Source organism: Meleagris gallopavo, chromosome 16, assembly GCF_905368555.1.
Source record: "Meleagris gallopavo chromosome 16, MGAL_WU_HG_1.1, whole genome shotgun sequence".
Classification (NCBI taxonomy): domain Eukaryota; kingdom Metazoa; phylum Chordata; class Aves; order Galliformes; family Phasianidae; genus Meleagris; species Meleagris gallopavo.
In genome coordinates this window covers 14,516,793-14,531,944 of record NC_139419.1, presented here as the reverse complement: position 1 = coordinate 14,531,944, position 15,152 = coordinate 14,516,793, and the positions used below count along the sequence as shown (strand labels likewise).

The window sequence follows — 15,152 nt, the reverse complement described above, 5'->3', positions numbered from 1 at the left end:
TCTTCTCAGCTATGGGGAATGACACCCATCACGCTGCTCAAGAAAGTAGGTCCAAGACCTACAAAGCAAAGCCCAGGCAGATCCTCTGTGTGATCTTGCACGAAAACATACATCTAAAAGTGGCAGATTATGGGGATTTAATTGCAGTCCAAGTGAAGATTATCCCCCGCAGAGATTAAGTGTGCCAGTGACGCATTCACACAAACTGCTTTACTTTGTCTCCTTGTTATTAACGCTTCCTCACCAAAGGCCAAGAAACAGCAGCATGAGATGACAGCATTGCATGTGGAGTGCTATCTATTTGCACGATCTGTGAAGTAAAGAGGAGTTGATATTTTATCTTCCATCCCTAAGTGTGTCTGTTTAATTACACTTTGCACCCTGGCTGGCAAACAAACCATTGGTTCTGAACCGTTCTTTCTAGCAAATAGCTACAAGATGTGAGAGGTCCAACAGCTCGAAATTGCCCATCTCTTGTTGATTTTCGCAAGAGGGGGGAGGTAGCTCTTTCAGTGCTGTGTTCTTTACATTGCAGTCATTTTATACATTTTCACCTTTCTTCCTCTGCTTACATAGAGCACCTTATTGACATTAACCAGTTGGGATCAAAGACTTGGGAAGTCCATTATTGAAACGAACACTTAGTATGTGATTTCTAATTCTGTTAAAAAAAGTTTTCAAGTTTTAAAACTTACTTCTACTTTGTTTAAACTCTGCAGGAAGAAACTGTCATTGTCCAGCAGTGTCACACGTATGGGGTGCTTAGGAGACCTATCAGAACTAAAATATGAGTCATAACACTGACTTTGTGTATTAGGTACAGTATTTTTCTTACTGGAATTACATTATATCATAACTTCTGCATTTTCTGCTGCTTGACATGTAGCAAAAGGATCACAGGCCACCCCTTGGTGCCACTTTGGGCACAGCCCCTAGCTGCAGTTACTCCAGGGATCAGTTGATCTCCCAGGGAAACAATAGGGTTGTCAAGGGGTACATTGGAGAGGAACTGATTGCAAACTCGTTGCACTTTTTGATCAAAACAAATAGTATTGCACCTTGATTGGTTTACCGGGGCACTTATATTTTTCTAAATAAGAGCAGTTGTTTGATAATGAAAGAATTATTCAGGCAAAATCGACAATATTTTAAGAACCCTGACAACCGATCCTGGTAAAACTACAAATAAAACTGAATTCAGAATAGAGTTCACACAATGAGCAATTGATGCTGAATTCTTTACTTTTATTTAATAATTATTATTAATTTTTTTCAGTTCTGTGCTCACTTGAGTTGATTCATTCTCACAATGAATTCCTTCCAGGAAGTATTCTCCACAATCCTCAGCACTTTTCTCTCTGTACTATTACAGTTCTTCTTTCTCAGTTATTACAGTCTCTTTTTGGCTGAGAACTTCTTTCATTCCTCTTGAAGGACCCTTTTAAAAAAAACAAATGCAAGAGCAAAGCTGCTTACTATTCATGTTCACTAAGAGAGTCGCTCTAGTAACCCTTTACTTTCAAAACAAAAAAAAATTAATATATATATAATAAATTCATGATTGGTAAGATAATGAGTATAGAAGAATATTTCCTAGGTAATTACAGAAGAAATCACCTACTGTGTCCATGTCTGGAACTCCCAGTACAAGAAAGACAGGGAGCTGTTGGAGAGGGTCCAGTGGAGAACCACTAAGATGATCAGGGGGCTGCAGCAGCTCCCTACAAAGACAGGCTGAGGGAACTGGGCTTGTTCAGCCTGGAGAAAAGAAGGCTGTGGGGTGACCTCATTGCAGCCTTCAGTACCTAAAGGGAGCCTACAGACAGGAGGGGAATCAATTCTGCGAAAGGGCAGATAACAGCAGGACAAGGGGAAATGGTTTGAAGTTGAGGGAGGGCAGATTGAGGTTGGATGTCAGGGGGAAGCTCTTTAGAGAGAGTGGTGAAGTGCTGGAACAGCTGCCCAGAGAGGCTGTGGATGCCCCGTCCATCCCTGGAGGTGTTCAAGGCCAGGTTGGATGGGGCCCTGGGCAGCCTGGGCTGGTATTAAATGTGGAGGTTGGTGGCCTTGCATGTGGCGGGGGGTTGGAGATTCATAGTCCATGAGGTCCCTTCCAACCCTGGCCATTCTGTGATTCTGTGATACTTACTTGTCTTGTTTATGAATACCCTGAAGTCAGGATGAAGAGTTATGCTAATAGGGGACTTTACATCAAGCACTGTACTGCAAAAGGTCTACAACTGCATTCTTCTGGGAAAACTTGGAGAACATCAGGATGGAGAATTTTGAACAGATGAGCAAATGTCAGTATTTACCTCTTTTACTGTACAAAGCATGGTTTTATGGATAGTGTTTCCCAAGTAGGCACTTATGGTTTAATGCAAAACAAAGCATGAAGAAGGGATGACAGAATGGCTCCTTAGCATGGTACATAAGATGGTAAGTATGGGGTTCAAGAGGTCTGTTGCAGACTCAGCACTGAGGTACACGCAGCAGGGGCAGACACCAAATGTAGGGTCCAGGTATTGGAAAACAGATGTACAGTGACTGGTCAGTCAAATGTCTGATCCTTCAGTGCAGACCTCTGTTTGGTAACACTATTTAGTCATCTCTCTCCATTTGTAACTACCTATTTTAGCAGTGAAGTCAGGAGTGAATCAATTTTTACACTGCATGAGACAGCTAATGCTTATCTGGTTTGACTTACAGAGAGAGTTGAGGAATCAGAAAATTGTCATAACTAGATTGCCAGTACGAAAGACAATGTCAGCTCTCAACTGTGCCATTGCTTTATGAAGAAGGGAAACTACACTGCATGCAGAAGGATGAGGTAAGTATGAATATTTGAACCAGTCTGGCTGTAGCTGAAATGAATTTAGCAAAGGCTTTTCTCCAGCTAAAATCCTGACAAGGTTTTACTTACGCTTGTCAAGGTGCAGGTTTCTTTTTGCAATACCACATTAACATAGGGGCTCAGTGGTGATATGAGGAGTGGGAGAAGAGCTTTCTGTGTGATGAAAACAAGGATGTGAGTGGGTGTGTGCCAACCTGGCGGTGGTATGATTGCAGTTAATGTGGTCATGCCAAGCTGTGAGCTGGTAAGAACCATCCAAGCAATGGCTGAAGTCCATGCTTGTGGTCTATGCTATTGCTGATTCAAGTGTGTCTATTTAGGCTGCAAACATGCCTTGGATTGCACAGTAGATCCATCATTGTCTGGGTCAGATGCCTACCTTTTCTCTTGTTTCTGCTTTCATCTTGATTTGTTCTTCTAAGAATTCTGAAAATGCCTCCAAGTTGTGCTCCCCAGCATAGGGCACCTCCTAGAAAAAGTTTGAAGATTAGGAAAGTCTTTAACTCTCTACACAAAGTGCTGGAAGTAGCAGTATAATTAGCTGAAGGATGTCCATGTTTTAGACTGCCCACACTCTAGACTTTTGCTCTTAGTTTAAAAAGTGAAGGTAGAATTGCAGCAGTTAAATGTTTGCAAGGTATCTGGGGAGCAGAGTACTTTGCAGGTCCAGCTGTGATATTCTAAGCTGTCTGAGCATTTTTATGGAAATTCAAAATCCAGAAATGCTTTTAAAATCCACATTCCCCAGCTTGAGTATTCAATAAGAGCAGGAGGAAGGGGAGCAGTTATGTTAATTTTCTTACATTTCACCTTCAGTTGGGAGCTCACGAGAGATTTTCTTAATAAGTTTAGTGAGATGCGCTTTTAATTTAGGCCTTTACAATTCTCTGAATGGGTCTGAGCATCATACTCTATTTTAAAGATGTTGGTTTTTTGTGTTTTTTTTCCCAAATACTATCGCTTCCAAGTGCCCTCTAGAAGTCTGAAAGGATCTTGCACAAATCTTTCAGTGGAAATTTGTAGAAGCTCATGTGTATCACTTCAGGAATTGTCTGCTGTTACCAGAGTCTATTTAGACTCAGCCAAATGCCTTTTCTCACCTGAGGTAAGCTAACTTCTCACGAAGACCAAAAATGCTGTATTACTTTATACCTGCTGTTATGCCTGATTTGAGTTCACGGGACTATAAACAGAACGCCTCCATTCCCTGGTGAATTCACTAGATGTATACATGGGTTTAATATTCCCCATGCAGTAAGATATTTGCTTGTAATAAAAGGTGTTGCAGCCTTGAAGGTATCTTTTCTTTGCAAAATTAACTTTTTTGAGTAATATTATTTGATTCCTCCAGAGGCAATTAATATTCTCAGGTGAGTCCTGCTCCACTCTAATGGCTGAAATAGAAATTTCTCAGATCAAAGACCTGTAAAACCAGAGAAGCAGTTGATCCTTGCTCTGATTACTAAGAATATGTGTCAACATTTCTCATTAGAGCAATCAGTGTATAAGTGTATGTCAATGTTATTTTTCTCACTTAATCCATAGAAATAAATCAAATAACATTAAAATCTGCCTGAAAAAATGCATGTTTTTCTCTCACATTTGGACTTGAAGACACAGTGGATGACTTGTTCATCTCACAGATGGAGCTCAGATGATGCCTGGTCACTCTTTCCTCCACACAATCATTCCACTCTCTTGTTCCTCCAGCTCTGACTTTAGCTGTTCCTGGAATACAGCTATGTGCCAGATTTAATTGTTCTTTGGGGGAGGAGGAAACTTTTCTGTCTCACTGAGAGTTGATTTTTGCTTTTGACATCAGAAGGTTTTTTTTTATCTTATCAATAGCCATCTAGCAGTGCGTCCTTACGCTGAAATCAATGGTTATTAAACAGAGTGAGAATGAAAAAATAACATAGGGACACAGAGCTGGTGCTTTGGAAAACTGGACCCATGCTAGCTATAGATCGAGGTGTCTGGGCTCATGTAGCCCCACTTAACTCCATGCTAAATGATTTCAGGTTTAAAAATACATTAATTATTATAAAAAAAAAAAACCACCAAGTTTGCATCTATTGTAAGAAAGAGGATGACTCGTCTTTAGCTTCAGAAAAAGCTGACTTCTTAGATAGCTTAGATGGAGTGTGACTGGAAAGCAGACAAGTTCATGCCCTGCAGACCAAGCAGATGCTCCTGTCAGGAGGGGAGTGTGACCTCATCAGGTGAAAGTGCATGGAAGAGTCTGTGTAACCATGTGTTCTTTAAGTAGATGTAAGGGGGTCTGTGGTAACCAAAGAACATGATAACCCAATCTAGAAAACAGCTATGAGTCATGTTATATTAGCCACATTTCCATTGGCTTATCAGGAGCTGGCTCAAACTCCTTTATTTATATTTATGTGCTTTCTAGAGTCTTAGGATAGTTATTCCATCTTTAGAATTCTACCTGCTTCCACACTAGATTTCAATTCATTCTTAGTCTTTAAACAACATGGAGGATCAACAGGGGCAGTTAGAAGGCTGGTGTTTGTTTCCAGCACTATGCTTGTGTGAAATCAGGGCTGTACCAGCTGGTGATGCTGGCCTGTAGATACGTCCTGTTCCACTTCCTTCTGCACATACCAGTTCCTCTTTGTCTCCAAGACTTTTCTGTTGAGCTTTTCATTGGCAGAATAAGAAGTAGGGACTGTGAATGTGGGGTAGTGCCTGTACAGTATATCGTGCTCTGTGTATTGGCAAGTTGGGGTATTACTGCACCTTTTCTTTGGTTAACTTCTAAAAAAGCATAAATGTACTTGGAAGAATTCCTGGTATAACTGCTGGTTGGGTAGAAAATGGCTGAGAGCTGTTGCAGTGACTGGGTATTAATGGCTTGAGTGTGTCTCTAGTTATTTATGATGGTCTGTGGCCAGCTGTCCATACATTGCACTAAGAAAGAAGGCTGAGACGTGGGTCAGCCACTGCAGGAAGCTTCAGGACACCTGCATTGCCCATCAAGTACAGGCTAACATCTCCAATGCAGAGGGACCTGGCATAAAAACATGGTGTACAAGCAAAAACTTCAGATCTCAAACAAACTTAGTATTTTAAGTCTGAAACAATCCCTTAATGGCTACTGAAAGATATTACTGATTTTTTTTTTTTTTTTTTTTTTTTTACAAACTGGTATTTATTGTGAGAATTTCTTGGATTTCTGCTCTCCTGTTTAAAGACAAGGCACAATGTGAGTGTGCAGAACTATAGTTCAATTCATTAGAAGATGTGCATGCACATCTGAGAGCAAAATATCTCCCTAAAAGATTAAATGAGAACATGAGCAAATGTCTTCAAATTTAATTTAAGTTTGGACTAAAAAGAAAAATGAAAAGCTTAGTAATGTCTTAATTATAGCGGTATCTTAGAATTTAATTTGTTTTGGCTTCAGATGTGTTTTCTTTTTAATGAGATTGTGTATGTAGACGGACAAATATAACTACTTGTCTAATATTTTTCTTTCTTTCAGCTGTAGCATTTTCTGATTATTCTGTAACATGGCATTAGGTAGCATATTCTGAAGATCATTAGTCTTGACAACAAATATTTCTTCCCTACTGAGACTGAATGAAATAAAATTACTGGCAGAACTGCACAGGAGTAAGTCTTGAGAGCTGAATGTTGTGAAAATATAGAGGATGTGACAAGTGATAGCAGTATTTTACAGCCTAGTCATAGCTGCTGCAGAAACAACTGGCAGAGTTGTGCTGTGACTGTCTGCCTCTTGCCATGGTTTGAAGAAAGGCCTGTAATGATGAGGAGTCTGTCTCTCATGATGAGGAGTTTGCTCTGAAGTGAGGCTGTTGCTAGAACCCAGATGGGAGGCTGCTAAACAGCAGAGAATAAGGCAGTAGTGAGGTCCCAGATGGTGAATAGAGTAAAGGCTCTTGCTACAACTTCACATTTCAGAGACAGTGGAAGAGTTTCTCCTTTAATTCAGATTCTTGTTGATAATGAGCTCAGTGTTGAGTAGATAAAGAGCAAAGCCTTGCTTAAAGGATGTGCTTCTATCCGAAAGACTCCCATCAGCATACAGCTGTGGCATCCCCCCAAGTTTCTCACCTGGATATCGGGTCCAGCAGGAAAGAGTCTGAAGAAGGGGTAGCGATCCATCACAACTGACAGGACATCGTTTGCTGTGACGTCTATCTTTGCAATGATTACGTCCTCGTGGCTTTGATATTTCTCTCCTAGCTCATCCCAGATTGGCAGAAGTTTTCTGCACTCATAGGACCAAGGGGCATCTGCAAATTTAAAAGTCTGTTGTAAGAGCATGTCCTGGTTTGCTGAGTGGGATCTGCTAAGTCTGTCAAAGTTAATGGGGTTTTATGATTTCTCTTGTGGTCCGTTTCTACTTGAAACCATCCGTTTTCTATAGGTCTTCATGTAGCGATAACCAGCCTAAAGTTATCACTATCACTATCTCTAAGACCCTTCTGGCAGCAGCACTGCTTCTCAGATCCTTATTACTGTAACACACAGCACTTGCCATATGACTTTTCTGGAGAAGCATGGCAGATAACCAGTGCAACCCAAGTAACACATTGTTCCCATGATGAGGTACTTGCCAGAAGCACAAAATGCTTTAAACATATTAGAACGTCTCCAGACATATTAAAATTAAATGTGTCCATAAACTATGCTATAGTTGTACTGAATAGGAGGAGTTTGAGGTATGGTGGTGCTTTGTCTCCAAGCAGCGCACATTAGCAGGTTACCAAAAAGGCATATTGCTGAGAATGCCCTTAAATAGCATACACAGCCACAGATTTTCCATCAAGAGAAGAGTGGTCATGATCAGGTTAGATGGAATTAAAAGGATTGCCCGATTGTGCTACCATTAAGAATTTGTTAGTATAATGCTGAATGCTGTATTTATATTAATGCTGTCTGTTTGTTCCACTGAACAAAGTAAGGCACAGTGTAATCTCTGCTGGCTGGTATAGGGTAGGGCAGCAGTTTCCTGCAGAGAAAGGTCGAGCAGGGAATGCCACTTTACTTGCAGACAGAGAAGGAAAAGGAGTTAGATTTGCTGAACTACAGCTCTTTGGGATGTAATACTACAGCATTGTATCCAGACAACCTTACTTAACTCCCTTCTCTCCTTGGAAGACAGCCAGACTCAAACTGTACAGAATATTATAATGCTCCATTGTGCAGCATGAGATCCTAGTGTCCCTTTCCTTCCAGGCAGAGATTTGAAATTGCTTTGACAAAAACTTATTGAAGGGACTGAATATTTCTCATTGCTGCTCTAAGTCAGCAAGAGTAGTGCAGCATTTTCATAGATAGGACAAAAATTTTTTAAGTGCTTTCATCAGACATCACAAATTTGCTCAGCATGACTTCTGTAAAGTGCAAAGGCCAGTTTGATATGTAAGAATTAGCTTTCTTTTTTCATTTCCAGTGGATCACGTAAAAGCAATCTGAAAACAATGACACTTACAAAACATGACAAACACAGTCATGGTCCTATTGAAGACAATCCTGTTGAAATTCTTCCCAACGAGCACTTTGACAGGCATCTTGTCCCAGTCTTTGGCAATTTCTTCACTAGAGAGATGTAACTAAGCAGAAACAAACACTGCTGTGAAAGTGCAGGAAGCGGCGAGGAACTGTACTCCAGATCAAGTTATTGTGAGACAAGTGGGATCCCCCTCTGCCTGCTGTCCTCCTCTACCAAATGCTATTTTCATGCTATCTCTAAATCCTCTCCTGCCTTCTCTCTGCTCTGCCCTCAGCAGGGAACTGGTATCTTGCACCCCTGTATAGTTGGTAGGCAGAATTATGTGTCCCTCTCTTGAATACAGACATAATAGACAGTCTGCAAATCACTTTTGGGAACATATTTGTATTCGTTATCCTGAATGCTTGCTGCCCACCATTCAAAAGCTAGAATACTGAAAAGCTTACCCCCTTATTGGCATTGAAATTAATGATCATTATGGTCCTTCTCAACCCAGTGCATTCTGTTATTCTATGAGTCTATCGAGGGCTCTCAAAATTAAGTAAAACACATAAAAAGGTGAGTATTGCCTATATTTTTCTTCTAGTGCTGATCATACCCTCCACGTAACTCCTACAATTTCCAGTATAAGGCCTGGCAATTTCTGTTCTTTTAGACCAAGTAGAAGAATGTCATGCTCTCCTCTTAGGAGCTGTTCCATAGCGTGTGTTTGCCACCAAAGCAGCTCTTTGTGGAGGAGATATCTGCAGCTCTTCTGTCCCTCCACCTGCCTCAAAATTGAAAATAGGATCTACTGCTCAAATTTTTCAAGTCAATTTACTCTGGCTGATCACCTCATCACTCTTTGTGATGAAAATGAAAGTAAATAACCCTGAAGAGCACTGAAGAAGGAAAATGTTTTCATGTATTTTCCATGTGAGTATGGAGAATGATGCTTCATTATGATAAAAAATACTGTATTTACCACTGGGAGTGATTCCTCCTGTGAAAATTTACTCTGCTAGACTCATTTGCAACAAATGCTAAATTCTGTTCTACTGTGAAATTGACAATTTTCTATTAACTGAACTTCTATGATTTCAAATTCCTTTGCAATCATTAGTGAAATTTCATTTCTCCCAACTAAGAGAGTAGATTTTCTCCACGGTTACTGGAAAGATGGAAGCACAGGAAGGCTTTAAAGCACTAAAACATTAGCTTGCATCAACAGAAAAATTGCATCCTAAATAATTTGCCCATTTTTTCAGGTAGGAGAATGGGAGAGCTTTGTAATTCCCCTCTGTTTTAAATACAGAGGAATGCTCTTTCAGTAATTATCAGTGAATGCACTAGGGCAAGAGTAAGTTAATCAGTTGATAATCAGAAAAGCACGCTTTTCTAATACTAAAAGGGATGTTTTAACTTTTAGTTGGTGTAGCAGAGAGGCATCTCATTAGTAATGGACATACCTTTGCTTTTCCATCCAGGTAGCTCTGGCAAAAATGTCTTACGTTCTCCACAGTCACCTCATCTGCAGGCATTTTGTACTTTGCTTGGCTTGTGAGATTTAGGATTCTCACAGCAGGAACATCAACTTCCCTGATGCGAAAATACTCAAAAATGCGTCCATTTCTTGTTTCATTAGTATTCACCACCACAAACATTATCTGATAATAAAGAGAGCCAAGCATCTGGTTGAGTCTTACAGCTTTCGTTTAGCCATTTTAGAGAAGTGCAGGTTGGCAGCGGGTTCGGACCTAACCTTAAATGAAAGCAATTTTGTAGAACCCTTTTTTGGTCTCAGCCCAACAGCCAGCAGCTCTGTGAACATTTTCGTACCTGGATCCAAGTTAAGAAGTGGCAAAGCAGCCAAAACGAATGGAAATTTCCCTTCTGCCTTTTCACACTAGTTTGCTACCACTTATTTTAGAAACACTTCTAAATTACCCCTTAAAGTTCTTAATAGATCTTCACAGGACAGAATTGCTGGAACACATGTCATGCATATGTCTTTTTAAGTACTCGTGTATGCTCTTCTATTACAAGGCAAATTATACTTTTTCAATCTTTAGCACAGCTAAAGCAGAAGTAGCACTACGCTGGCTGGCAATAGAAACTGAAATACCTCTGTGTAAAACTGCTCTTACCTGTAAATATATATATGCAAACACTTGTGTGTTGCAGACAAAGCTACACAGATGCCTTGCAGTGTTTCTCAGGCTTTGTAGCTGGAACCAGCTCTTGCTTCAGGCAATGCCCTGAGATCTTTCAGCCATTTCCGGGTGCAGGCAGAAATTGCCAGAAGCTTGCTAAAACCAGCTTTGGTTGGAAATTGCTCCTAGAAAGTTGTATGTGTAAAATCAGAAGCCAGTTGAGTGGGAGCAGCTGGAATTAGTGTTGGTTTCTGTGGTCTTTCTGTTTTGAAGAATCGTTTTGAAGTGACATTTATGCTTTGAATTTCTCAGATAATTCTATTAAGGGTCCAAGCTGAAAAACAGCTGCTGAAATGGTTTTTAAAGGGCTTAGTAGACCTAAAGACAGAGTGGCAGCAGTGTGCTTTTGCAAACACCTATGGTGTTTTTCCACTGATCTTTTAGCATTTGTATTTGTGTATAGGATTCAGTATTACAAACCTTCCCCCTAAATTCTGCAGCAGCAGACTTGTAGTTTTCGTAAGTTGTGTTGAATGTCTTTGAGTTCGTTGGGATGAACAGCAGGATGTGATTTTCAACAGGGACATCAAAAATCTTCACAGATGTCTGGAAAACAACACTCAACATCTGTTCCATTACTCTTAAGTAGAGCAGGGAATCAGAGACTCAGAGTATCAGTGTCATTCAGTTCTGATATTGCAAATTTTACTTCTCAAGGCTCTATTCCCAATAATTTCCATAACCCTGAGATTGATTTCATTGTTTTAGAGAAGATAAAGTGAGAAGAATCAGTAGCTCCTGAGTATTTTCTATATTCCAGTAAAAACCTCATTGGTATTCATGGATTTTACAGTCAGAAGGGAGAGTCTGTCCTCCTGTGTAACACATGCTGAAGAATTAGTGCTAAGGATGTGCTGAAAGTAAAAGGCAGTGGTACCTAGGGAGGCCGAGTTGCAGCATCTAGAGCCAACTGGGACACTTCCCTCACTTCTGCATGCCATCAGCAGCCTACATCTCTTCCTTTGCAGAGAACTGCCCTTTTTCATTCCACACCGTGATCAGAGTTAATAGGGTATCCTCCCATGCAAGCATTTCCATGCCTTGTCTCCCCTTCCTACACTAGCAATGACTATTCCAGTGTTTCTAATTTCTCTTGGCCCAGAGGACCGGGTTGGTGCATGGGAATGGAAGGGCTGGAGACAGGGTGGAAACTGACCTTCCAACCTTCAACTCTCTGAGCTGCCTCAGAAGCCTGAGGTTTGTGCCATCTCTGCAGGTCGGTGGTGTTTGCAGGCTCAGGTGGGTTCACTGCTTGGCCAGCCCTTCCCTGTCCTCTCAGGAAACATCTTGCTAAGAGGGATGCGCCCTCTGGTCTGGATTTGACCAAGAGCTGCCTGTTGGATTTTACTGGGGTCCCTGGATATGATTAGGGCTAGCCTAGTCAAACAACATTTTCAAACACTAAGAAACTGATCAGCTCCTTATTTTCTGTATGCAGGTGGTAACTGCCAGCAGAGATCACAGTAACAGCGGTTGTTAGGAAGAAAGGCAACTGTCTTCCCTCTTCCCTGAATTCTTAACACGTGGACTTTATATCTGGTGGGTAGGGTTTCCTCCCTCCCCACTTCCTTCCCATTTTTTTACAGTATTATAAGAGGTGCCATGAATGATAGCTTGCAGTAAGTGGGAAATAGGATATGAAATATGTTAGCCAAATACTCTCTTCTGTTCCAGGTAATAACTTGTCAAGGCATGCAAGCAGTTTCGTAACATGTTGCCTGTATCAATCTGATAGCCTAAAACCTAAGAAATGTAGGGAGGTTTCTCAGAGGTTGATGTGAAATGTTACTGGCTGTCCTTCTCCTGTGGCTTTTGTTAACACAGTGAAAAAATACACATACCTCAAGATTATATTCAGTGACCAAATCCAAGGTAAAGGTTTTGATTATCTTTGTGAGGTCCAGTTTGTTCTGTCTGCCATCTTCAAGTACTTCATTATGCACAGGTTTTCCCTTAGATAAATAGTGAGGTTTGAGGTTGTTGGCTTTATCAACTATAGGAACAAAAGCACTGTCTTTAAGCTAAAATGTTGCCCTTGCTTTTGCTGTTTTCTGATCCTTAGTAAGTGAAATTCCATAGCTTGTGAAATGAATGCCATGGATTACAGAAGATTATAGCTAGAATCCAGGATAGAGCTGACAGTTTTAATTTGCTTATTAATCTTAATAAACTAACTGAAGAGTTCTACACCCATTTTTGGTCGGGCTACTTTGAGGCCTAAAGTTTGATGCTGTTACTGTAGATTTGATCTTGTTGGTCACTTTTAATATGGGCTGGAAGAAAAGATACCTGCTTGAAGGAAAAGGGAAGAGTAAATGTCAGCAGAACTCTCTGAACATTACCACGTTCAGTTCATGGTGTGTATGGGTGATTGGTGAATTAGAACATAGGGATTCTGAATAAAATGGCTTAAGTATAAACCAGGATCCTGAAGTGTGAGCAGACAGATGGAAAACATCCAGAGGTTGTTGTCTACCTCTTCCTTATCTTTCTTGTCTGCAAATGCAATATTTTTTGTGTTGAACTGTTTGAATTTCAGGTAGGGAATTATTTAACCTGAAAAAGTACCACACTGCATTTCCATGTCCTGAAGCTGCCACAGCAGCTTGTTGCACCTTACCTCGCTAGGCTTGCACTCCTACCTTCTTAAACACAACCAGAGTGTTAGTTTGGATGCCATAATGGGCACAGATGTCCTCGCTGCTTGTCATCCCAAAAGGCATCTCTGGCACATCTTTTGCAGTCTCACGGAAAACTTCCACGCTGTCTTTGTGAAGTTCCTAATCCCAGAAAGAGTATTCATTAAGAGCTGTGTCCAGGATCCTGACAGGATGTCAGGAAGTGATGCTGCAAGTGATGTGGGCTCTGAAAGGCTTGTGAGGTATAGGTGAGTGCAAAAATGGGCTCGCCACAATTACCTTCACGGGGAGATCTTCAGAACAGAGGAAATCATAGGAGTGCTGTGTTCACTATTCTGGCTGGTGTTGGCTGGGCTGGGCAATATGGTTACTGAACAGCCCCCCATCTCCTTCCTGCACTCATCTCATCTGCCCTGCACTCCCCTGGCATTGCCACGCTCTGCCGACTTCTCCAGATGGGGAAGGATCGAGCTAGCAGCTGCTCCCCTGCTCCAGCTCTGCTGCACAGCTGCACACAGAGCTGCATGGACAAGGGAGGGCTGCCTGCCTGCAGGAGGACCTGATGGATGTGACTGGGGCTCCTCAAAGCGGGCATCTTGACTCCTACATCTGTCAAACAGTCACCGTTCTGTCCATCCTTGAACTAGTAGTCAATAAGCACGATGAAAGGCAGCAGCTCTTTTGGGTATGGTTTAATCAGACAATTATTTCACGCTGTATTAATAGCAATTTATATGCTGAGATCTTCCAACACATTTTGGCACTCCCATTTGTGAGCAATCTGTGACTAACAGAAGGCCAAATGCAGCTCTTTATTTACTTGGACACCACTGCATTAGCTTCCATGCCTTGCATTTCTGACATGGCCTCATTCGTGATAGTGCTCATCTACTGTATTTTCAGGGAAAATTGTGGAGTCCAGTCAGACACATCTGCAGGCACTATCTGCTATCAGCCTTTTGCAGCAGACTCTCCTGCATCACTGCCATACCAAAAGCGTCTCAGTCTGATCCAGCACTGGAAAACTGCCCTTCTCCATACATGGCTGTGAGCAGATTGCTGCAAAGCAAAATTCTGGGCTCTGTGAGCATTTTCACAGTTTCTCCTATTATGCCATTTGTGTTCACCACCTCTGTTACTCTGGGCAATTTGGTAATGAATCCTACTTTCCTCAGCCATAAAACATGGTCTGTCTGCTGTAGCCAGCACATTTGGGACCTTATCAGTTCAGGTATGACTCCAGACTCCGTGCCTTGAACTAGGCAGAAAGTTACCAGAATAAAAGTCTCTTTAGAGCATTGATTGAATGTTTCAGATAGTGAAGGTTTCAAGGACACAATGAAAAAGCAGAATTAAAAAACCTACCCCTTTTGTACTGACCTCTAACTGAGTGCTTTGACAGCTCATATTTACTTTACCCTACTTGGCTATTGCTCTGCATCATTCAGTCCCAAATCCTGTGAACCTTATTCTACTCTGGAAAGTAGTAGGATTTTACCTGAGAAAGGACTGCGTGAGTTGGATCATACACAGTGCAATAATTTGACTTCCTATTCCCTGCAGATTTCCTAGCTGGCAGAAGTTAAATAAACTGCTAATGAGTTACCGATGGAGCTCTTTTCTACTCCTCAAATGGAAAGATAAATAAAAGGCATTCCAGAACATTTGATGATATTTATCACCTTTTCTACGGATTTGAGCATGAAAGGAGCTTTCCTTCCCCTTGCCAAATATTCACATCTGTGATTTTACACCATCTTTGAATAGAAATACTGTGATTAGTTGTTGTGGTTTTGACTGGCACAGAGTTTAATTTTCTTTGTAGAGGTTCACACTGTTGTGTTTTGGGTTTTTGATAATTGTGGTGATAGTACCCCAGTGTTTTTGCTTTTGCAAATCTGTGTTTATGCAATGTTGAGCACTTTATGCTTCTTGTGCTGCCCTGCCCTGCCAGGGAGGAGGCTGGA

At 41.2% G+C, this 15,152-nt stretch overlaps 1 protein-coding gene across 1 annotated transcript in view; it reads right to left on the bottom strand.

Moving 5' to 3' along the window:
- Nucleotides 1-1,238: 1,238 nt before the first annotated feature.
- Nucleotides 1,239-15,152, bottom strand: part of PDILT (protein disulfide isomerase like, testis expressed) — a 26,185-nt gene continuing 12,271 nt past the window's right edge. Inside the window, exons 5-12 of the mRNA XM_010719913.4 lie at nucleotides 13,189-13,326; nucleotides 12,388-12,498; nucleotides 10,967-11,092; nucleotides 9,803-10,000; nucleotides 8,334-8,454; nucleotides 6,950-7,131; nucleotides 3,234-3,323; nucleotides 1,239-1,438 (exon numbers count right to left, since the gene is read on the bottom strand). Coding sequence (XP_010718215.2) covers nucleotides 1,367-1,438; nucleotides 3,234-3,323; nucleotides 6,950-7,131; nucleotides 8,334-8,454; nucleotides 9,803-10,000; nucleotides 10,967-11,092; nucleotides 12,388-12,498; nucleotides 13,189-13,326 — 1,038 coding nt within the window. The 3' untranslated portion in view covers nucleotides 1,239-1,366. The remainder of the gene's footprint in view (nucleotides 1,439-3,233; nucleotides 3,324-6,949; nucleotides 7,132-8,333; nucleotides 8,455-9,802; nucleotides 10,001-10,966; nucleotides 11,093-12,387; nucleotides 12,499-13,188; nucleotides 13,327-15,152) is intronic.